Source organism: Anser cygnoides, chromosome 32 (genome assembly GCF_040182565.1).
Source record: "Anser cygnoides isolate HZ-2024a breed goose chromosome 32, Taihu_goose_T2T_genome, whole genome shotgun sequence".
Classification (NCBI taxonomy): domain Eukaryota; kingdom Metazoa; phylum Chordata; class Aves; order Anseriformes; family Anatidae; genus Anser; species Anser cygnoides.
Window position 1 is genome coordinate 1379979 of NC_089904.1, and position 23969 is coordinate 1403947.

At 43.0% G+C, this 23969-nt stretch overlaps 1 protein-coding gene across 11 annotated transcripts in view; it reads right to left on the minus strand.

Moving 5' to 3' along the window:
* Nucleotides 1-23969, minus strand: part of SCN8A (sodium voltage-gated channel alpha subunit 8) — a 60969-nt gene that overhangs the window by 7227 nt on the left and 29773 nt on the right. For 9 of the 11 annotated variants that reach the window (XM_066985694.1, XM_066985692.1, XM_066985697.1 and 6 more), the window contains 18 exons: nt 23254-23475; nt 22735-22798; nt 22162-22303; nt 21281-21487; nt 20419-20706; nt 19672-20031; nt 18107-18242; nt 15937-16175; nt 15325-15498; nt 14037-14393; nt 12819-13289; nt 12294-12411; nt 11441-11595; nt 10349-10522; nt 5903-6025; nt 1968-2252; nt 1489-1542; nt 408-545 (listed from right to left, as the gene is read on the minus strand). In XM_066985694.1, coding sequence (XP_066841795.1) covers nt 408-545; nt 1489-1542; nt 1968-2252; nt 5903-6025; nt 10349-10522; nt 11441-11595; nt 12294-12411; nt 12819-13289; nt 14037-14393; nt 15325-15498; nt 15937-16175; nt 18107-18242; nt 19672-20031; nt 20419-20706; nt 21281-21487; nt 22162-22303; nt 22735-22798; nt 23254-23475 — 3707 coding nt within the window. The remainder of the gene's footprint in view (nt 1-407; nt 546-1488; nt 1543-1967; nt 2253-5902; nt 6026-10348; nt 10523-11440; nt 11596-12293; nt 12412-12818; nt 13290-14036; nt 14394-15324; nt 15499-15936; nt 16176-18106; nt 18243-19671; nt 20032-20418; nt 20707-21280; nt 21488-22161; nt 22304-22734; nt 22799-23253; nt 23476-23969) is intronic. The other 2 variants (XM_066985698.1, XM_066985699.1) reach the window with 1 other exon arrangement.

Below are 23969 nucleotides of genomic sequence, written 5' to 3' on the forward strand. Positions count from 1 at the left end.
GACTTCCAAAGAAGAAAAGCACTATTACAGAGAGAGATTGAAAATGACAGTGGCAAGGAGGACATCTTACTTCCAGTCTATATATTTCAGTCAAGGAAAAACAAATAAGGAAACAAAACAACAAAAGAAATGCAGGTGGATTTATTCTAGGGAAAAGTTCCAATCTAGCTAGAGTTTTACATAAAGCTTTGGGTCACCTCGTACTCTCTGAGCCTGTTCTTCTAGTCCCAGTGGGGCTGGGTAGGGAGTGACAGACTAAGAGCTCACAGTGCTTCTGCTCTAGAAGGGGTGACTTGTGCCAGGAGCTCAAGGTCCTGGGCCCTAATATGCAGAAAAACCCCATCGGCTTGAATTACCAACATTCCTCAAATGGGTCTCAGCTCCCCTACTAATAAGCAAATACTTATCTTTTTCTTTTGTTGATTGAAGTTGTCAATGATGACACCAATGAACAAATTCAGGGTGAAAAAGGAGCCGAAGATGATGAAGATAACAAAATATATGTACATGTAAATGTTGTCCTCGTACTTGGGTTGCTCTTCTTGCTGCAAGGGAGAAGAGAAATAAATGCCACTGCAAAGACATCATACAAATATAGTCAAAATGAGATCTTGTTTCTTTAAAAGTTTCCTTTTTGTCTAAAGACAGCTTTCCTGTAATTTTCTACACCTTTTTAACTGTAATTCTGTGCTGAGGGAAGGTCCCCATTCTTCTCCACAGCACTCTACCTCCCACCTGTCTCAGAAGCACAGCTCAGCATCAGCCAGGATGAGGTCAGTGCTCCTGTATTAGGCATACACAGTATACAGTAATTTATAAATCACAAAGGAAATGATCACTTTAATGACAAGCACTGTCAAAGTGAAGGCATCGTTCTTTCTTTTTAAGACGGGAGTATAAATCCATCGGTTTATCAAAAAGGGAAAAACATTTTTACGCTGTCTTAACATTGTCGTGCTGTTTGCTTCCAGCCTTGCACCCAGTGTAGGACAAGAAAATTCATTCAAAAATATTTTCTTACAAAACCAAGGAAAGAGAATAAAAAGAAGAAAAAATGAAGTACTTGCATGGTTCCAGCATGTAAGAACAAGAAAAGTGCCTGAAGAAAGAGCTCCAACATAGAGAGAATATCAAAAATTCAGTCACTTGGGTACTTGTTGATGAAGTGACGAAGGTTCATTGAGGCTAATTCTAGCTAATCCCCCCATAATATATTCTGATGATGAAAAATATAGCTTCATTGTATTCCTTTTTTCAGTGTATTTCTAGTCCACCAGGAGTTTCCCCGCCTCTAAAGCAACCAGGGGACTGCCCTTTTGGGGATTTGCTTGAGCATCTTTTATCTCACCACAGTAGCAGCAGCAAACGAAAAGTCACAGCATGAAATCCATTACATAAGCATAGTTCTACAATTTTTGCTGTTGACTTTAAGCAAAATAGCAGTGTGAACTACTGGAAGGCGAGCTTGTGAGTGGTCATGCACTTTACCTTTCTGGAATCTACTGCTGCGTACATGATGTCCATCCAGCCCTTGAAAGTAGCCTAGCAAAGGAAACACACATTCTCTTAGAAATCACCTGAAGTAAAGATGTACAAGCCTGCTTTGTGCCAGCTATGTCAGGGATTCCCTGGCCCCTGTCACCTCCCTTTATAAGTAACTTTAATATTACTTAAATATTTATCTTTTCATTTAATCTAAATGTGCAGGTTTACTGTCAGCTCATGGATGATTTGGTAGGCTCTTTTAAAGAGTGGAGCTGGGGCCACCCGCTGTGCTGGGAGCCCCACATCAATCAGGCAAAGGGATGAAAGCTAAAATGGGGATTTTTCTTCCAGAACCAGACCCGGGTGGATTTATTTAGTGCAATGCTGTATTTCATGGAGAGTGGGAAGCAATCCAAACGCAGAGTACACTAGAAAAATCTTGTGTTTCCCACTAATAGGGAGGCAATGAAGGCAAAACTTACAACTTGCAGGAGAGCCAGGTATCCTGCCCCAACGTTGTCAAAGTTAATTTTCACATTCTTCCATCGAATCTCAGTGGAGTTGGGTGGCATCAGGGCTTCGCAGTCTGTCTTGTTGTTAACAATATCTATTTCAAAGCGCTCCTCGGATGTTTCATTAAAGCAGTAATGATATTTCCCGGCAAACAGGTTAACCCCCATAATGCTGAAAATCAGCCAGAAGATAAGGCAGACCAACAACACATTCATAATGGAAGGGATAGCGCCAACCAAGGCATTGACAACCACCTGTGTTGGAAGGGGTGGGAAAAAGTTTCAGTACAAAACACAAGGCAGGAGACAGCAAGCATTAATACAGCTCTTTTTGGGGGGGGGAATAGGAGGTAAGGCCACTGACAGATCTGTGGCATTTACTCCACGCAGAAGTTGGCAGTGAACTTATTCCAAGCGGTAAAAAATTCAGCTTAAAAGCCACCTACTGAAGCTCTGTTTTTAAAATAAAACAGGCCAGCTTACTAGATTTGCTGGGTTTGGTTTTGGATTTGTTACTTCTTTCGGTAAACAACAAATATTTTAAATCATTTTAGTTGCCAAAAGGGAGAGGGGGCATTACTGAGTGAGGCTCAAACTCTCTTCTCGGTCTCAAATAGGCTCCTAACTACAGTTTTCTCAGAGCCAAGCCTGAGGATGCTTTTGCTCACGGATTTGATGGGTCTTAGCAGCCAGTGGCCCTTACGGCCATTCCCCACTTTCAAACAAGGCTGTTATCACTTCGGCGCCTGCCTCCTGCTCCCACCGAGGTCACCAGCAAACTGCGTGACGCTGACTTCGATGGGAACGGGACCAAGCCCCGAATTGCTCTGTTAGGACTAAGCAGTGAGTTGCTGTAAACATCAAGATCATATTGGTGACTAAGCAAGGCCAATCATGTTGTCTCAGGCAGACAGCTGAGCATGCAGCTATGCAGGCTCAAGAAGACAGAAAAGCCATGTTCCTTCCTCCAAACTGCAGCAAACACGGCAGGGAGTGGGAATGGATTTGGTCAGAGCTTGTGTCTTCCACCATCTCCTAATTTTAGTGCTCGCGGTTTGGGAGCACCATGTCCCTAAGCATCCCTGGCCAACACATGACAAAATTTAAGCTACCAGACTTTTAATAGAGTTAGGTCAGCAGGATATTAAATCTTTGATGATGGTCTCCTAATTTAGATTCCTCTAATAGATGAACGGCAGCTAAACTGTTTTTACCCCTGCACCTTAGCTTTGAAAGACTTCTCGACACAGGGCGATCCAGGAGCCCTCAGAAAGCAGCACCTGAGCTGCTGCTGGCCCTGCCACTTCTCCTGGCCACGGCCAGGCGTCCCCTCTCCTTGTACGAGATCTGTTTGCAGGATGCAATCGCCACACGTGTGCTAAGCTCTGCAGCTAGCGCCTGTCCTCCATCCTAGTAAGCATGAAGGAAAACTGAAGAAAGCAGTGATCTAGACAATGAGCAGCATTGCAGCAGTTAGTAAATGACATCCTGAACTCATCGCTGTGTCCACAGGGAGTTCTGAAGGCAAAGATTTGAGGCAGGCCCTGCAGACAGGCTCTGTACATAACAATGCCTTTGCTTACGTTCCCCCTTCATCCAAATAGGATGCTTCGCTGTTGCACACTGACACAACAGCAGCACGCCTTTTTGTTCTAAAATCCTTCAGCTATTGGCATGCCGGTCAATTCCAGCTCGTCACAAGAAGCAAAAGAAGTGTTATATCCTCCTGAAATACAGTCACTTACAGGACGTTAAATTTATACAGCATTCAAAAAGATCCGAGCGAAGGAACATGGCTTTTGTGTGCAGACTGTACATTGGCAATTGACAAAAATGCATGCATGTTTCATAGCATTACTGTCAAACTTCCTGAATAATTTAAGAGCAGAGCAAGCTCTTTAAAATGCAGATTACTATGGAGTAGAGAAAAGCAAAGAACTACATTTTATGTTTCCTTTGCAAAGGCATTTCAGATCTCTATTCTCTGGCTTAGAAGAATTGTTCTGGTTGTACAGGGCAGCAACACTTGTCTTAAAGTCAAAATAAAGGAAAAATAATTGGGTTTAGGTAACTAACAGGGTCACTGATTAGCAGTCATAATTCTGGATCAATTTTGCTGTCATGAAAATCCCCCGCTTTAAGCATAAGAATTTCCTGACTGTGTATTATAAATCACAGCTTCTCTCCAGCATGGCTTTCAAATAGCTTTTAATACCTACACGCTTAGTGCTGGGTCTTTTCCTTTGTGATCACACTACCCTTTTTCCTGACACTCACATAAACTACTGTGTAGCAATACACTAGCAAAAACGACCACGTGCTTTAGTGGCACTGAAATTAATTAGAGCTGCACTGACAATCTGCTAGGGGCAAAACAATTCCACCTCGAGAAAATTGGTCCAGGTGCACACAGCCTGCTGCCCCAGCATTATTGGTCTGGGGAGAGATTTGTATGAAGGAAAAGGGACTCAGGTGCCCGACAGGGCGACAAAGCTCGGGTTGAGGAGGGGACAAGGAGCAGGACACAGCCGGCAAAAGCTCTAGCTTCATGCCGATGGAAGAATTGTCGTCCTTTGGTACCCTCTTACATAATAAAGTTTAGCAATAAGCTAACAGAGCCTGACACAAAATAAAGAATAACGTATCAGGGAAGAGACAATCTTCTTTGGACTTATTATTATATCGTTTGCTTCTATCACTTCCTACAGAATCTGAGAATTCCTGATTAGTTTGTGGCCTATTTCACGCTGCACTTTGCACTCAATTACATTACAGCAAATCCAAAGGAAATCAGAATGATCCAGGGGGAATCACTCCAGTCAGACCCTGCAGTAAAACTGCAAATGCAATTTCTTTTTTTTTTATATGTAATATAATCTTATCTCTTGTAATATCTCTAGTTGTGATCTAACTGGGATTTAGCAAAAAGACCTAAATTATTGTTCTAAGAACAAGTGGGAAACCCATTCATATGACATACCTTTTACTTACAGTATAACATACAATTATTTTTTTTTGCCTATTCTTAGGAGACTATTTCAATCCCAAATGGAAAAAAAAAAACCACCCAAATACTGAATATTAGTGGCAAAGTAACAAGACACTGAAATAATTTCAAATCCCCAAGACAGTGGTGCTGTCTAAGAATTTGAGGAAAGCTTGTTAAGTTCAATGCTTTGCTTGTGCTTCGTTGCTAGTGTCACAGTGACAGGACAGGGGACCGTAAAAGCATGGTAAAGGGGAGGGAGTGGAAAGGAAAAGCTTCACTACCAGACAAGGCTTCCAGTCACCACCAGACTGGACCGAGAACAACAAGGTGCAACAAGAGGAATTAAACCAAAGCCTTTTTTTTTTTTTTCAAACAGCTGAGCTCTCCACCGGTCCCTTCCTGAAGGCCTGGGTTATCCAAGAAAGGAAGCAGCCTTTTACCCCCGTGCAGGCAGATTGGATTTTTTAAAACCCCCTCAGAGATTTCTTGCGATCGAATTCCAGCAGCGGCCAACACCGAGAGGAGGTGGAGACCCTGAGGTGGTTCAAATTCTGCTTCTTTGCACCTGGTGATTCTCCCTAGATAGAAGAGTTACAGCTGAGAAGCCCCCTCGGATGCTAGAGGTCAAAGCCAGGCTAAATGAGAACAGCCAAGTGTTAACATATTCTACAAATGGCATGTGGCTTGGGCCGGTAATTAATGTAATGAGGCAGCTGGATGCATCTCCCTTTCTTAAGAGGGGAGTGTGCAGCAGTGGGCAGGGTGAGGGGACATCGACGGTAAAGGTGATCGAGTCAGCAGCTGCATCATGGTTCTGTTGGGAATTTGTCTTTCCACCAGTTTGATCAGTTCTAGCATGCTTAAAAAAAACCGCTCCACGGGCATGCAGAAGGATCAGCTGCTAATGGCATCTTACCCTCATCCCCTCAAATCGGGACAACGCTCTTAAAGGCCTCAAAGCTCTTAGTGTCCTAAGGGACTTTATGGCACCTAGTTCCGAGTAGCCCAGGGCATTAGCTACAAGGCTGACTAAAGAGACCTACACAGAAAATAGAAAAAAAGAAAAAGAAAGAAAGAAAGAAAGAAAGGAAAAAAAAAAAGAAAAAGAAGAAAAAAAAAAAAGAAAAAAAAAAGGTTCCAGACTGTTAGAACAAATCCCCTAGCACTGATTGCCCAGCCCCGGCTGCCAGCCTGGGCGGCCCCCATAGATAAATACCGAAGACATGACACCAGCTGCCTACTTCACTTGACTGAAACGACCTGGAAGGAAATAATGCGGTTGAGAAAGGCATAAGAAAAGAACATAGGGGAAAGATAAGTGAAAGAGAGGCAGAGACACACAGACGGAGAAGGGGGCTGTCGGAAGGAAGAGCCCAAACGGATGACAAAAACCTTACCCTCGCCCTTTACTGTCTGCAGGATCCCAGCGGCTCCCATTAAATTAAGCCAGACAAATTTTAAAGGTACCTATGAGAAAGAATACAGATAAATACACACACTGCACAACCTGCGCTCAACTCGTACAGCAAGCCACCTTGCTCGTGCTGAGCGGCAGCATTTCCTCCACGGCAATGGCCTTCGGGGACAGGACGCGTGCCTGAGAGTCTGCTTCGGTCAGAACACCTCTGGAAAGCGTGAACACTGAGCCCAGAGTGCGGGGTCAGCATCTAGGGCAGCTGAGCCCAGCTCGTCTTGCCTTAAAACCCAAGAGCAGGGTGTGTGCTTTCTGCTTGTACCAGAGCAGCCGCCTGCTTGAAGCTGCAGTGACATTTGTGAGCATCTTTGAGGGACGGTGAGGTTAGATAAGCACATCTTACTGATGGGCAAACTACAGCAATTAGTGGTTGCTCAGGCTCATACACCAAAATTATGACAAAGCTGGGGCCAGGCTTCTTTATACCAGTTTTCAGTGCCGTAACCACAAAGACAACCTGTTTTCTTTAGCAGCCTGGAATCAGTTTTAGGCTCGATGCCTGCAAATTACCGAATATCCTTAGCCCACCGGGACTGCGGGCAGCCCAGAGTCCCGCAGGATTAACCAAAAGCTTGAAAGCACAGGGCCATCTACTTTTTGAACTGGCACGTGCATTTAGGGCAGTAGTCCAATTGCCACGCGAGCCACTGGAAAACTCTTTGGATTAGATGACAAAAGACTTGGCCATATGTAAACAGCATCTACAGACACCATTTCATCAGCATCCCACTATCTTCCATTTTTGGCTAGTATCACGGTACAGACACAGATAAGAACAGATATGTCAACCTTGTTTTAAAGAAAAAAAAAAAGACATCAATATACAGTAACAAATAATGGAAAAACATGAGACCTCCTACAACAGGTGTGGGTTTTTGTTTTGTTTAAATCTTAATTCCCAGAATAGGACACTTCCTATTTATCCTTCTTTTTAAAAAAAAAAAAAAACAAAATAAAATACTAACATGAAATTAATTGCAGGGATGATCTTTATAAAACCACATATATTCCAGGAAAATTTCAGGACCAGATTTCAAATGGATAAACATGCAGAGGAATTTCTGTTCTCTGTTCTGGACTTCCTTCCTCAGTTGTGACAATCCCCTTCTCACCTGACATACGAGAGACAAAACCAGGGACTCAGATGTAAAGCTACATTTGCACAGTCTGGTCTAAAGAACCATCCTTGGGGATTATGGGTAGCAAAAGACTCTTACCCTCTATGGGCCAAGCACATATTTCCTCATCCACCATCAGTACATGATCTCTACCCATCACAGCTTTCCAAGAATGGCTAATGCTGCCCAGGCAGCAGCACAGGAACATGCTTTCAGTCTCTCTGGTAGAGGGATGTTTGGAAGAATTACAAAATTTGCTTGTGGTTGCAGGACACAGATATTTAATATTTATTATTTAACTGCCTGTGCACGTGCTTAGTGCTTTTTTTCTGTCTTCAGATTTGCACCAAAATAAGTGCACAAAATGAAAGCCACAATATATGGCAACATGGCTCATCGTTTTTTTCCATGTGGCTTCTTTTTTTTTTTTTTTTTTTTTGGGATTTTGAAGTTACACTGATGAAAAAAAAAATATGCCAGAGGCATCCCAAAGGTTTACAACAAAGCCCTTGTGAAACAACCCAGCCTGCCAGGGAAGGGACCAAGGGCAATGCAACACTGGTACGCTCCTGGTGCCCTGAAGTTTACCTATTTCAAAGATAAGATTTGAAAGACTGGACTCTGTTTGAAACACTGAGGTTGCACAGAACTTTGAGGACATGCAAATTATGCTGGAAACAAGCAGAATGGAAAGTCTTCCGAGGAATCACCTGCAGGACAGACTAACGGTGAGACCTCGGTCTCAGGCAGGGCTGCACAAGCAGCAGCAGCAATTGGCAGAAGCTCAAATCAGCCTGGCCCACGAAGCAAAAGTTTCAGTCAACTTTGAGGAGGACAGTTACGTACAGGCACAACATCTATAGGACTTTGGTGGAATCCTGAAACCTATCAGGATTCAGTTCCCAAATTTTGAAATACTCGTGGCATTTGGAGGTGTGGGCTACGAGGTCCATATACACAGCGTGCATATGGAACTGCAGCGTTTTATTCCCTAATTATAATACAAGGTACAGGCTTCACTGAATCCTCACTTTTAGAGCTTCTTCCCTTTAGGATAATGCCTTGTTCCTGAGTGTGAACCTAACAAAACAGCAGGAAAATGTCTAAAGGCTGTTTCAGCTTTCATTGGGTCTTTTCAGTATTATTCTCTCGGGACAGTCCAACAGAAGACACAGCAGGCACCGATGTCAGACAAAAGGAATCCCAGATTGACTGAAAAGCAGAAGCCTTCATTATTACCCAGAAAAAGACTTTGTCTTCATAAATACACCCAGCAAGCTTTGGGAATCAGAGGAGGAGAGTTATTTGACAATGCTATCAAACCTGAAAAATAACATTCAAGAGCGTTGTTATGATGCAAAGGCTTATTCTCTGTTAGTTACGGCTGCCATCATGTGACTTCACTCAACCCCCATCTACATCACATTAGAAAACTTGAAAAAAAAAGTTTAGCAGTTACAGGATACTATGCAGAGATGAGACTTTGTTGAGTAATATTCAGCCTTGGTTCATTATTTTAACATCAACTTATTCTATAGCTTTTGCATCTCTAGTCCTCATTTCAGATTTTTCTGCAGACAAAAATGTGCAATTTTCACATCTATGATAACAAGCAAAGAGAGCAATTTCTCCTAAAGTACTGTAAATTCAGGTTCCTCACGTTTATCACTGGTGCTGCACTTGTTCATTCCCTGTCAATCTATTACCTGACCAGGTACTTTAGAAGACAAGGAAACTTTTGTTGCTTAGCTGTTGGTCTTCTTTTTAATACAGTACCCCAAAGAATTTCGTTTTCTGAAACACTCTCCTCGAAGTGGTACAGAAGAATAGGTGGTAGCTAGCATTAGTTTTCATGTCAGCATTTGTACTTCATCTTAAGGCAGTGAAAGAGATATTTTCAGAAAAGAAGAGTTACTTCTTCAAGATGTGTGTTAGCAGGAAAGGTGTTAAGGGGATCAGAGAGGACTTTTTAAAGAAATATATACATATACATATATATAAAGTCAGTTTTCCACAGGAAATGTAGACATCTTGAGTCACTTCTGCCCCTGAATTCCAAGGATAGTTCCTCCACCTACTCAGAAATATTTCCAGAGTGATAATGTCGCTGAACAGCAACTTGGCATAAGTGAATCATATTCAAAATGTTCCTTTTCTCCCAACAAGAGGTTTGGAAATTTTTTAGTTTTTTTTTTTTCTTTATACTTTCTCTTGGGGCACTCACTAGGATGCCGCTTCACAACTGGATGTGATGAACTGTTTTAATCCAAGCACTTGGGATCCTAAAATTCCCCCCACCTTCTCCAAATTCTTAGGACTTCAGTTCCTGTTTGGAAGGCTTTGCCTCATCATCCTCCCTTTCTTAAAAATACAAGCAAAGGACTAGAGAAAGGAGGTGTCACCTAGGAATACCAGGTCTGCACCAGTTCTTCCACTGCTAGCACCTGTCAGGAGCTCAACATGCCAGCAGGCCTCTTAGAAACAGTTTCACAAGAGCGAAAAAGCCAAGGGCTGGAAAACCCAGGTGTATTTCTGCAGGCTCGTTAGAACCTGCACAGCAGAAATCCACAGTTGCATAGGAAATGCCAGCAAAACTCAAAGGGCTCAAAGTTTTTATCCTCCATTGTGCTTTGTAATCTTACAGATATCTGGGTAAATCCTCATCAAATACATGATTCAGTTAGGACATTTCTCATGAGAAAACATTACCCCAGCATTCTCCTAGCTAACATTTTTTTCCAAATAGAAATGATGGGGAGAGGATACATACAGCCACAATGAGGAAATCCAGCCAGCACCAGGCATTAGTGAAGAACTTGACGAATCCGTAGGCGCACCATTTCAGCAACATCTCCAGGATGAAAATGTAAGTGAAGACCTTGTCCGCATACTCCAGGATGGTCCGGATGGTTTTCCTCTGTTCTATGTAAATATCCTCAAAAGCCTGGGAAATAACCAGGTACCCCTGTCATTACATCAGAGTTGTTCCACAGTTCACTGTGGTAATCCAGAAGGTTATTCAAACAATACTGAGAGGAGCAGGGGAATTACATTTCTTACACAGTGCAATTTATCTGTTATAGTAGTTGCACCACTGCAACAACCCCCCCCCCCCAAAAAAAAAAAAAAAAAAAAAACTCCCCTGAATAAATAACCCTACAAAGCTAGGTTTACACGAGAACATTTTTGCCTTTTAGGGATCTGAGCGAAATCCTTTATCTCTAAGTGCTCAGCACCCAGTATCACACTCCAGTAACATACAGACAGGTTTTTATCTGCTGCTTGGCACTCAACAAATCCAAACTGGCTAAGTTCCTTGGAAATCACGCTGTTAGTAATTATGAAAAATATGCATGTAAAAAATGCCCAGCTATTGCTGTGGGATACTGATTGTTGTGAACTTCTGTCCACTTGTGAGTAACGCATGCTGTGGTTGTTTGCTGTATAACCCTCTGTGTACTGTGTGAAAACGGACAAACACACAGTGATTATTTGTGTAACATCAGGAGCTCAAGAAGCTCTGCAAAGACAAGAAAGTGAAGAAAGGAAAGCATAATTATCCCTGTTTGGTAGAGTGGACATGAGACACAGATACAGGTTGATTGTCAGAAATCATCACGTTTCTAGTCAAACTACCATCAGAATCCAGATTTCCAGGATTTTTGTCTTCATTCTTAAATTAAACAATACAAATTCATCAAGAAGGGCTTCTGTACAGTACCTACCACAATGGAGCTGTGTTGTCTTCCAAGTAAGAATCATCATAGCTTTCTTTTTCACCAAATTTCCTATACAGTTTTCCCAAGTACTCGTCCCCTAGTTTAACACCATTGGGCTACAAGTATTTCTGTATTTTACTTACCAGAGCACCACTGCTCAGTAGGATCATAAAGATGATGAAAGTCTCAAACCAGTTATGTTCCACAATCAGAAAACACGTCTTCCTCAAGGTCCACCAAGACTTTCCCAGCCCTTCCTCAATATTGACCTGACAACATCTACAGCGCTGCATGCAACCTGGAATGGACATAGTGCACAAAGGAATATGAGCCCCAGATTTTGTCAGGTAACAGATGAGAAAATGGAAGAATGAAAAATTGTCAGTGCCAAGAAGTGATTTAGATGCCAATAATATTAAGCAGGCTGAGTTTCAGTTTAAATGCTGTATATTATTGAGGTTTTATGATTACTTTCACCACTTCTGTATCTGGGCACCTGAATTAACATGGATTCGGGAACAGATTAAGCTAGTTATATTTGGTGAGGTATCCATGCACTTGACAGGACAGGAACGGAGAACTTGCTGATAAAATAACCTTGAACCATTTAAAATATGCTTGCCATGGGAATACTTGTAACGGATCAGTTGCTGAAAGACATTGAGGCCAGTGACAGAAGGGGGGGAAGGGAAAAAAAGAAAAAAAAGAAGCAGATTTCTCTACTTTCTAAGTACTTAAGGCATTAACTGTACAAAAAAGCCAACCTTCCCTACTGGTAGGTCATCTAGATCCTTGCAATGGCAACTACATTTCCAAGGCCTTCACCTTGCAAATTCTTCTAGATCAGTTTACCTGTGACGCAGAGTCTAAGAAGACTCTCAAAACAGGCTAAAAATACCCATCCCCAGCCCAGATTCACACCCAACCTTAAGGTAAGCTTCCAGTAGACACAGGGACCAGTAACAGCTCACAGGCTTCTTTCTACACTCAACTTACCTTCTGTGAAACACGCATCTGGGTCCAGATACTCCTCTGGGGCCTCCACAGGGACTTCTTCCACCTCAGGTTTTATATCAATGGTGCTACCTTCAGAGGAGCTGGTATCATCCAGTTTCTTGAACACAAAATAAAGACCATTCCAACCTATAGTTATTTCCCATCAAATATTGAACCTCTTGATGACTCAGCAATTCATTCACTGTATTTACTATAAAGAAAGTTGTTTCCTCACTTCACCTCATAAAGATCCTGACCCAGCTCACATCTTATGTTAACAGGACAGACAGACAGCTTATTCACTTGGTCTCTTTAATCTTGTATCTAAATTTACTAGGTAAATGTAGAAGTATGGGTGGCTCTCCATGAAGCAGCTAGCACAAGTAGCTTCTGCCTTGGATGCAAAGACAATATCATAACATAAACAGAAGTTTTGTGCTGGAATTATCCAGTTCTCCCTCCCAAGATGCTGCCAGGTGTTCACAGGTCAAATGACTAGAATGCATCATTGACATTACATCCTACCTCTTTGCTGCCATCTGGATCTGTATCACTGCTGAAATCTTCTGTGTTGAGATTTTCAAAATCTGATTCTCCTACAGCAATAGGTACCCGGACAGTGAGATTGGGGTTATTGATGAAGGACATGTGATCTTCATCTATTATGTACTTCTCCACGCTGCTCCCAATTCCACTTGTTGTGCCATTGCCATTCTTCTGATAATCAATGTCTCTGTTGATATCAGCCCCTGTGTGGTTAGCAATGCAGTTCACCTTCTTGTCATACAATTCATCCAAGGGTTTGACCTCATCTCCTCCTCTCTGCTTGAAATGAGTGTGCATGAATTCACGCACTTTTGCCTTGGTCCAGGCAATGCCCTTCTTGATGCGAATGACAGAAATCTGCAGGTTGTTCATCTCCCCATCATCATCTGTGGCTGCCAAGTTATCTGCGCTGAAGGAGCTCAGTAGCAAGGCCAAGAATAGGTTCAGCACCTGAAGGAGAAGAGGTCACGCTTGGCAGAGCTCTGACTGTGCTGACACACAAGGGTAATATTTCCAAAGCTGAGTCCAACTATCTGGCCACCTGCATCCTCCTAATGTCAACAGGGGCTGAGGAGCTAAGCCTCCAAACACCACCCTGAGAAACTGCTCTGGTGTCCAACACACTCACTGAGGTATCTAGGACTTGAGGAACACTACGCTGCTTGTAAGATATGCAACTGTTCACACTACCTCATAAAATACAAGGAAACATCATGATCTAGTCTAACCTCCCACACAACGGGCCGTGCAATTTCACCAGTCGATTCTTGCACGCAACTATACCGCATGATTGAACCAGTGGGCAGATTTTAGAAGAAAATTCTAACCGTATTTTGACACTTCAGGCCTTCCCCTGAATACCGAATTACTTCCACTCCTGGAATTTGAAAAGCCAGGTTTTACTTTGAAGCATCTTTTACCTCCCCCAGGCACCTTGTGGATCTGTCACCTTTGACACGGTTTTGTACCTCCAGCTTCTATTGCAAAGTGTTTGGATGCTTTTTGTGGGCAACAAGCTAAGGCCAAGCAAAACGCAGCCTTAATGTTGTACTACCAAAGTCAACAGGACTGTTCATATGTCAAAGGCCATGAAGGACTCCAACAGAGCTGGAAGCGATACCCTAAGTCCTGTGGTCTCTCCGTGTTTTACCCCACCCAGTGGAAAACAATAAAAACCATCAGTAACCATTTACTGACCACTAAATTTCCGATGACCATGACCATCATGAAGACAATCAAGCACATGGCCTGTCCTGCCACCTCCATACAATCCCACATGGTCTCAATCCATTCCCCACACAACACACGGAAGACAATAAGGAAGGAGTGGAAGAAATCGTGCATGTGCCAGCGGGGTAGCTCACACTCCGGATTGATCTTGCAGACACACTCCTTGTAGCTTTTGCCGAAGAGCTGCATGCCCACCACCGCAAAGATGAACACGATGATGGCTAGCACCAAGGTCAGGTTCCCCAAAGCACCCACCGAGTTACCGATGATTTTTATCAGCATATTCAGAGTGGGCCAAGACTTGGCCAGTTTGAAGACTCTCAGCTACAAAAGCAAACAAAGAGACAAACGACACTTCATTTAATTTCAACTTAAAAAAAAAAAAAAAGAGGAAAAAAAAAGAAATCAGGCAGAACTTTCTAAACTGGAGGCATCACATATTTTATGAAACTGTAAGTGCTTCTGCTACTGAGGTCACTGGCAGTAGGGAATGCTTAACTTCTCTTTCAACTCAGCCTTCTCTATTTGTACTTAGTTATTCCCCTACACATTCATCTCCCTTTACAAAGGAAAAGTATGGAGCTTCTCACTTTCAAACTTTGCAACGTTAAGGAAGACTTATTCGAAGGGTACGTGTCACTTTTTTTTTCCTGAATGTCTCTCATCTTCCTCTGGAAAAAAAACACTTGTTTTCCTGGCATATCCAGAACACAAAATCAAAGCTTAATATCCAGAGAATCAAATTTGGAGATGGACTTGCTGAAGCTGGGTATAAATTGGAGTTTCTGAGTACTGAGCTCTTCGGAAAACCTGACTTCAGCTGTGGGATCTCTGTGCCCAGAAACCTAACCTTGAGGTTTTCAGAATTTAATTTTCAAAAGCTTAACTGCTGCCAGGACAAGATAAAGCACATGAAGGCTGTAGGTATTCAGCACTTTTATTACACCGTAACCTACAGCCTAGCAAATTTGACTTGGTAAATTACCTCAAGGAACCACAGGAAATAAAAGGTGCGTTGTAACAAAGTCCTTCAACACTACCTACCAAGTCAACCTTCTCTGCATATGCACAATGAGCTGTTGCTCAGATCTCATAAAATATAAACAGCAGTTGTAAAGTAAGAAGAGACCACAAAAATGATACCACTCCAACCCTGTCCTCCCAAAGAACAAAGGAAAAAAAGGATGGGGGGGGGGTGCCTTTACTTTAGTAGCTGCAAGATCGGAACATTCGAAAAGGACTGGAATATGAATACCAATCGGAAAGATCGCAGTACGGAAAGTCCTTCCACGTTTGCTAGACCCAGTTCCATTAAACTGAGGGAGACAATAAATCCATCAAAGATGTTCCAGCCTTCTTGGAAATAATAGTAGGGATCCATGGCGATAAGCTTCAGGAACATTTCTGCTGTGAAAATTCCAGTGAAAACCTGGAGTGTTGCAGAGAGAGACAAAAGAACAAGCAAAGAATCGCTTTTGTTCATTTTCTGATCTTCAGTGTAACTATCAAACAATGCAATTTGTCACGCCAGTTCAAACACGCAGTCTATACAATGTCATGTGCTTGCCCACAATAGTCTTTTCTCTCCTGATGCAGCTTCACTAGCACGAATCTCACTGACCTACTCATACTCAGGCATACCAGCAATTAACAGGCAGATTTTTAGGTAGTAATAATTTTTGACCAGAAAGTTGCACCCTTAGCCAACATCTCTGAGTCACCACAGACTGCAGCGAGCACAAGCTCATGCCTCTCAGTGACCCCTAGGAGCCTGTAATAGCAGCTCTTTCAGTCTAAGTCTACCTTAACAAGCAGTGTATCCCAGTAGGAGCAGATCTGTAAGAAATATTTACTAATACCATCTTACCAGATTTCCTACGGAGAGCACATGTTCAAACTCGGGGGTCATAGGATGGTGCTCCATTGCCATGAACAGAGTGTTCAGCACAATACAAATGGTGATGGCCAGGTCAACAAAAGGATCCATGACAATTAAGTTCACTATCTCCTTCAGCTTGATCCAGTACGGGTGGCATTCCCAGATCAAGAACGTGTTGGCAAATTTGTACCAGCAAGGGGGACACTTCCTCTGGGACTCTTCCAGCTCTACAGTTACAAAAGAAAACAGCAATGGAGCTCAGTCTTCTTCTCTAACACTGCTGGATCTGACTCTGAGCATGGCTGAAAAACTCTCTGATCTTGCCTACCCTGAACCTCTCTCACGTCTCCCTCCTTGTACAATGATTCAACGTTCTTGCAGCAAAGTTACATTTTGCCTTATCTTCATACAATGCTCAAAATAAAGAACTTCAGGACATGTGGCAATGGCTTAATACAGAGAGTTCCTAAGCAAAGAAGCTTATAACCATGGCCAATCATGCAGATCACCAGGACAGACTCAAGAGAGTCAGGGCATGCCTTTGTACCCAGCTTCACTTTGGTACCTACGTTAAGAGCCGCATGCACAGCTGCACGAGGTTACCAGGAAGTACAGTTTTAAATCTGTGCAACAGCACTGTGCGGATCTGATGATTCAATCCAAACTCGTTTAAATGAACGGATATATTTAACTCAGGACTGATCAAGGTAAAATGGCTTAAAGCAAAGTTACAGATTCTAAACTGTCTTTGGTGCTAGTTTTTAAATAACAAAGCTAAATGAATTCTGTGTTGAATGCAGACATGATCTAAAAGAGGAAATGTATGACATAATGCTGCAAAGGATTCTGAACAGGAACAACCTGATTAAGACAAACCACATCCATTTACAGAAATCAAATGTAATGCCATGTCCATTTTTTAAACTGGCTTGTTTCAAGTGCCTAGAAAAAAAATAATGAGGAGCTTTCCCCCTCTTGCAATGGTTTTATTCAGGCTATACAGCTGTTTGTATTGAGGATGGGTAAGGAAAGGACCCCTGCTCTCTTTCTCATTGGTTCTCTGGTTGCTTAGTATTTAGTTGCCTTGGAATTGCTAAAGTTAAAAAAGAGGACCGTAGCACTGTAGCCTGTAGGCGTTTGCGCAGGAGGGAAGCAGCAGAAGAACCTTGCTCTGTTTCTAAGTATATTTAGTTTTCATACAATTTTATTGCAGGAGACAGCAGGAATTTGAGATCATCAACCTCAAATGGCTGCTGTTCACAAATTCTTACTGGTTCCTGCATAACATATTTGGAAATCTCATCTCTGTGTGATGTCCACTTCTGAATTTCCATCATGCACAAGTCCCTTTCTCTTTTGACAGCTGTCACGTTTGAGACCCTAGAGTAGCTCAAATCTTTCTTCCCATGGCCTGTAACAAGGAGGGTCTCTCCAGCCCTTGTGAGATGGCAGAAAACAGAACACCAGTATCAGACATTTTCTTAATCCTTTAATCTCCACACCGCATATTCATTATTGTAAAATTACAACTCTTTGCTGCCTTTACCTTTATATCTATATAATTCAGATGCAAAACCAAGTAAAATACTCTCATTAATGTTTCTGCATTAATTATGACTTGAAAGAGGCAGGTTTTGGTAAAAACAATGCAAATTAGAAAGCAGGAATAGCTATGTCCTGTATGTCTGAAGGGCTTGTGTGTTCTCTGTCAGGTGCCCAAGGCTCAAAGCAGATCTCTGCTGTGCAGCACCTGCCCTAACGAACCGAGCCCTGCCCTGAGACTGTACTCCCTACCCTATGCCCCCCACCCTGCTCCCAGGAAGGCCAGCCTTATAAACCAGCTCTTGCTCTAATCCCCCCAGCAACTAAGAAGCCATCTCACGAGGTTCAGCTTTACCATTCAGCATCCTCTTGGGGAAATCAAGCAGCCACGGGTGTCCATACCTGCCCCATCTGCTGGGGAGCACCTCTGGCCACCCAGAGGGACAGCTCCAGCACAAGAAAACAAGGGCACATGCGGGCCCCCACAGCAGAGGGAGAAACTATACCGTAACTGCCTGGTGGATGGGTCCTCTGTCTTCCTAAAACACGCCACGAGAGGGCAATCGATACATACACACTGAAAAAGCCCAAAGGCACACCTTCAAACCATACCTACCCTCAACAAGGGTATTTGTCAAGCCGGTCATTACACTGTTGGTTCGATCCTTTCTTCCATAGGAGGCATTCACCTGATCCATCGAGACCAAGAGAGACCCACCAGGTTTCTTTTTAATTTCTATTTCAGTGGTACCCTGCAAAATTCATACATTGATTAATACAAACCCTTAGTCTTCCCAGTATTTCACATGCTATCAGCCTAGAAATATGCCAAGTATCCCCAAGAGGGAAAAAAAATATCTTTGTTCCCGCTAGCCTTTCTACTTTCCTATGTTACATAAATGGTTAAAAGAAAACTCAAGCCCTTGGTTCTGCTCGTACCATTGACTTGAAACCTTAGACAAATTAAGTATTATACTTTAATGAATGTTTCTAATGAGCACTGCTGCAGTACAAGGTAGTTCATACTCTGTACTACTACTCAATTAAGAGCAGACAGGCAATGACTCCTAACAAGCCCACATTGCATCCTACTTCATACAAGGCCCCCAAATTGATACCATTTAGCATCTGAGCATTTGATTGCATCGACAAGAGGACATCGTACTTCTGCCAAGGAATCTGCCAGCCCCTGCAGCCCTCCCACCACGACAGTTAATTGCCTGTTGCACACTTAAGTCCCTCCACAGATAGTTAGCAAAAAGAACTGCCGAGTAATACTTTCGCTTCTACGCATGCATCATGCAGATTACTATTCCTACTATGTTCATGCTGTGTTAAAAAGAGAATTAAATACTAAAGCAAAACATTGTATTAACATGCTAATTGGGGAAGAAAAAAGAAGGGAGCAACTAATGCTTAACATAACTAGTTAGGGTCAATTAGGTTGCAAGAATTGAAACAATTTTAAAAAATAGCTTGGAATGTACAGGCATGGTAAGCAGGCTTTTCTCAGAAACAATTGTTTTAGGAATGTCTTGACATGGTTGCAATCTTATCCAGATTCTCATAAGCACCCCTAATACACTATTTTTGAGCTTTGTTTCTCTCCTGAACTGTTGATCTATTAAAAAGGTTACTCAATACCAACTCAGTCTACTGATCTAAAAAAGGTCACAATTAAGGAAAATTCAGATACTAAAAAGTGTATATTTTTTGAAGAAATCCTTATTATATTAACAGCTTCTCTTGTAAAATAAGCCCTTCACAACTTAATAGCAATGAAACTGGTAGAATTTAACAGATACTTCCCTAAACATGCTTCAGAGTGCAAGACTGGTCTGATAAAGATCCTGCCCTGACATATGCCAAAGATCTCTGTTATTATCAGTCCTTTAATTTGGGACTCAATTCCAAGCCCTTTTTTTCCCAGGAAGACAGGGGAAAGGAGGTGGGTCATTAAGCCCGAGAAGGGAAGAAAGGAGAAGTCAAAGCACAGGGATTTAAATCCACTGCAGACTTTGTCGTCTGCGGTCAGACAAACCAACTCTCATTCCATCAGGGTGGCTGGCTCACTTGGAGGGCGGCATACGGGGAAGCAGAAGAGGACAGACCGCCATGCCTACGCTAGCTACTCATTGACCTCCTTACGCTGTCATCAGTAGCTGCCTTATCTATTTTCACCTCAGGCAGAAGGCGTCCCCCAGGCATGCTGGAAGGTGGGCCGCCAATGAGGGACACCACGCCGTTACAATCCACCGTGCTGTTCCTCTTCACGTTTCGGCGGAGGTTGGGAAAAATCCGCGAGGACCGGCTGCCTTGGCTGTAGCCGCTGTAGCCGCTGTAGCTGCTCCTTCGGTCACGGCCACGGATGGGGATGAAAAGGGAGTCTCTCCTGCCTTCGCTCTCCTCCACCGTGCTGTGCTCGTCATCAGCAAACTCATTCTCCGAACCTGGGTCACGAAATCGCCCTTTGTAGCTGAAGATGCTGCTCTTGCTATTGTGCCGGGAGAGAAAAGGGGAGCCTGGGATGCTGAGGAGAGACTAGGAGGAAGAAAAGAAAGAATGACAAGGGGGTGAATAGTGTGGAAACAAAGTACTTCAGTGCCCTCAAGTGCTGCTACAGCAGTTTTGCTCCCTCTCCAAATCCAAACAAACCGTTGCCACTTAGATGTCAGCTGTACTTAGAAGTCGTTCGCTCTTGGCTGGCTGAGCTACACTGATAAGGAAGTTTTATCTGGTAAGACATACTCATCTCAGGAGCAACTTATGCCAGGGTAAGTGCAAGGGCTGTAAACTCAGGCCATAAGTGTCTTCCTGATCCACGGCACGTTTAAATGGGTGAGCAGATTCCTCGGACATGTTAATCAGGATCTAAACAGAATATTATCCTGACTATAAGTAAACATAAAGGAAGGAAATGAAAACTACCTGGTTCATGATGGAAAACTTCCTTCCTATCCTGTTATCGGGTAGTCTGAACGCTTTCCTCCTCATGCCATCCTCTGATTCAGACTTGAACACCTTTTCAGCATCACCCTTCTCCTCTCCTTCCGACAGCTCTTTGTCCTTTCGTTTTTTCCTCCGGTTTCGACGCTCCTTGGCACTCTTGGAACTGACTTTGGAAATCTCCGAGGAGCTCCGAGACATCCTCCCCCCACCATCATCTTCCACAGCATCCTCAGAGACTGTCCCTGCTGAAGTGACCATAGCAGCAGCCTGAAGGTGAAGGCAAGAGAACAGGAAAATAAATCAGAACTTAACTTGAATAATACTCCATTTCTGCTTTAAGAAAGAGCATGCCTTAATGCACGGAAGCACAAGATTTCAGGACAGGACTGAGATGCTTATTCTTTCCCTTGGAAGGACCTATCAGCCAGGACTTGTAAACATTTTTATAGTCTACTTCTGCAAGTAGTAGAATCCCTCTCAGTCCCTCGGTTAGGTTTATAAGCATTTGATAAAGGATCAACAAAGAAGTAATTACCTGTCTTGCAAAGGAATTCCCACACTTGACTAGAAACCACAAGAATGTTTCTAAACTCCTTAATATAAGGCAGTTCTCCTATCCAAAATAAACATGGCAAGCTTGTACACATTCGGAAAAAAAACAGCGGCAGCCCGGAGAGCCGGTGAACAGCGTCAACCCCAGACAGCAGAGCATGAGGTGCCAGGGGAAGCCAGCCGTGGCACTACTGCATTCTTGATTATACACCATTGCTCTGCAATAACAGGCAAATAAACCTAAAAATATGTAAATGCATTAAAAAAAAAAACAAAAAAAAACACTCACCTGTGCTTCTTCCTGCTGCTTTTTCAATTGTTCTAACATAGCCTTAAATTCTGCCTCTTTCTGCTCTGCCTCCTCCAGTGTGGCCTGGTTCTGCTCTTCATAAGCCATAGCCACCACAGCCAAAATTAGATTTACCAGATAGAACGATCCCACAAAGATCACCAAGACAAAGAAGATCATGTAGGTTTTCCCTGCTGCTCGTAAGGTCTAGAAGTAGAAGAGAATGGTAGAGGGAATAGAAAAGGAAAGGGGAAAGCAATTTCTAGAGTGACACCTGATATGCAAGCTGATCTAATGTTTCTTGACCCGAATGCTTCTAAGAAAATACAGCGGTGCTGGGTATTTAGGATCTCAGCACTTCCACTGCAAAGCACTAAGACACTGCACATTCATTAGCCGTAAGCACAAAAGGTGACATCCCTCTTCTTCTCTTAAGGGAACATCCAACGGATGCAAACTGAAAAGGATTCAGAAGTACAGTGTGAAACTCAATGCCTAGCCTTCTCCAAAACAAAACAAACTGTCAAAAAAGCCATTTCAGCAAGGGGCCCGAACCACTCTCAGGTTACAAGGAAGCACTCTGCCCTCCAAAGCGCCTGAACGCCTCCTGTGAGCAGAGCTGAGCTTCTGCAGCGCGCAGTCAGCTTCTTCCAGAATTAATTCACAGCTCAGCTGCGCGCACGCTGCAGACCTACAATCCCTTCTGGCCTTAGAAGTGCAACACCCGCTTTCAGGTAACATCCCCTTCCTTCTCAAAACCCAAGGTCTAATTCTGCAGCTGTACTTCTCTTTCAGACGCTAGGAAGTAAATACAGCTTGTCACATTCTCCGTGTCCCCAAATTCTCAGGTTGTGTAACACCGAAGCAACGCGTTTACTTACTAATTGATACAAGTTTTCCCAAAAGTCCTGAGTCATAAGGCGAAACAAAGCCAGAAAAGCCCAGCTGAAAGTGTCAAAGCTTGTGTAACCATAGTTCGGGTTCCGTCCTGCTTTCATGCATGTGTAGCCCTCTGGACATTGACTGTAAAGAAGATGGAAGTGATTTCAGGGCATCAATACGGTAAAAGGGACAGAGCAAATTCATCACAGGCACGTTAACCGGGCTAACCAATTAGAGACAATAGCACAAGGAAAGTTTCCACTTCTGAACCTCCAGCCCCTACTTCTCCATCGATTTTTATGATTAGATTCAGAGGGAAATCATGCCACTAGAAATCATCATTACAAGTATCAGCCTCCTGGGGTGACAAGAAAAATGCCAGCTCACATCGTATTAGTGCAAGAGACAGCAACAATGGATTAATAATTAGATTAAGAAATGTGAAGCCTTTTACATTTGAAATAACACCAGAACCAACAAAGGAAGCAACAGGAAATATTCCAAAGGTTTTGTCATCATTAGCAGACATCAATGGTAATTAGTCATCACTTTTAACAAAGCTCAACACTCACCCTGCATCTGAGCTGTTACCACAGAGCAAAGGATCAGGGGCACCAGGAATTATGTAAAAATTTGCTGAAGAAGATGAAAAAGAAAAGATTACGTGCACACACGCATGGAGTTAGAGGATTTAGCATACTATCACACTACAGAAACCTTAACTAAAGTCTTCTAGATCCCCTACTGGTAAATTTACCAGTAAACGTGACATTCAGGCCAGGGATTCACATGGGCAGAACGACTTCCTTTTTACCATATTAAAAACCCATTTTCAATTGGAATCAAAGCAGGAAAAAAAAAAAGAGCATTTTGGACAAAATCCTTATTTAGCTAAAAGAGCACAGCCCATACTTTTTAAAATGAACCCAACTAGTAACACCTGAACAAGGTCAGGTTTCTAGAAATGGAACAATATCCGAGCAAGGGGTTTTTATTGTGCAACGCCGGGCACGCCACGTGTCAGAAATCCCAGTCGGCAGCATTAAGTCAAATAAGAAGGTTTTAGGGAGTATCACTGCAGAAATACCTACACATATTGTTGGTGTATTCCTCCCAGTCAAAGCCCCTAGAGCCGTTATCCAGGAACGTCTCATTCACATTAATTGGCCATATCACACACTTGTTCCTCAAATTGCCCATGAACAGCTGCAACCCGATCAGAGCAAAGACACTGAGACAAAACACTGTCAAGATCATTACATCTGACAGCTTCTTCACAGACTGAATTAGGGCACCCACAATGGTCTTCAAGCCTGTAGAGAAGAAAACAAGACTGGAAATCACTCCTGTAGAACAAAAAAGGCATTGAAAATTCAAATACGTACAGTACCTTACACCTATGTGAGGGCAAAGGATGTTGCTTTTATAGGGTCGGGTTCCTGGAACCCAACGTGGGTTCTGGAGTGCCTGGAGGTTTTCCCATAGCACCACGAGCGCGATGGGCGACCCCATCCCAACGCCAGCCGTGGGTTCACCACTCAGGTCAAAAAACCAAAGCACCAAGCTCATCCCTGAGAATATCCCTGTTTTGCACAAGAGGATGCGAAGCGTACTTGGGAGGCACTGCAACGTCTAAAAAATTTGTCTAAAAAATGTGACTTAAGGTGCGCTGCTACAAAGCCTCCGTGGCCACACTTTCAGCCTGCCTTATTGGCACAAAGTGACAACTTACAGAGATCAAATGCCTTGCAAACTGTCTACATCCGAACTTTCTCCTGCCTAACTAAACTGTCTCAGCATTTCTCTG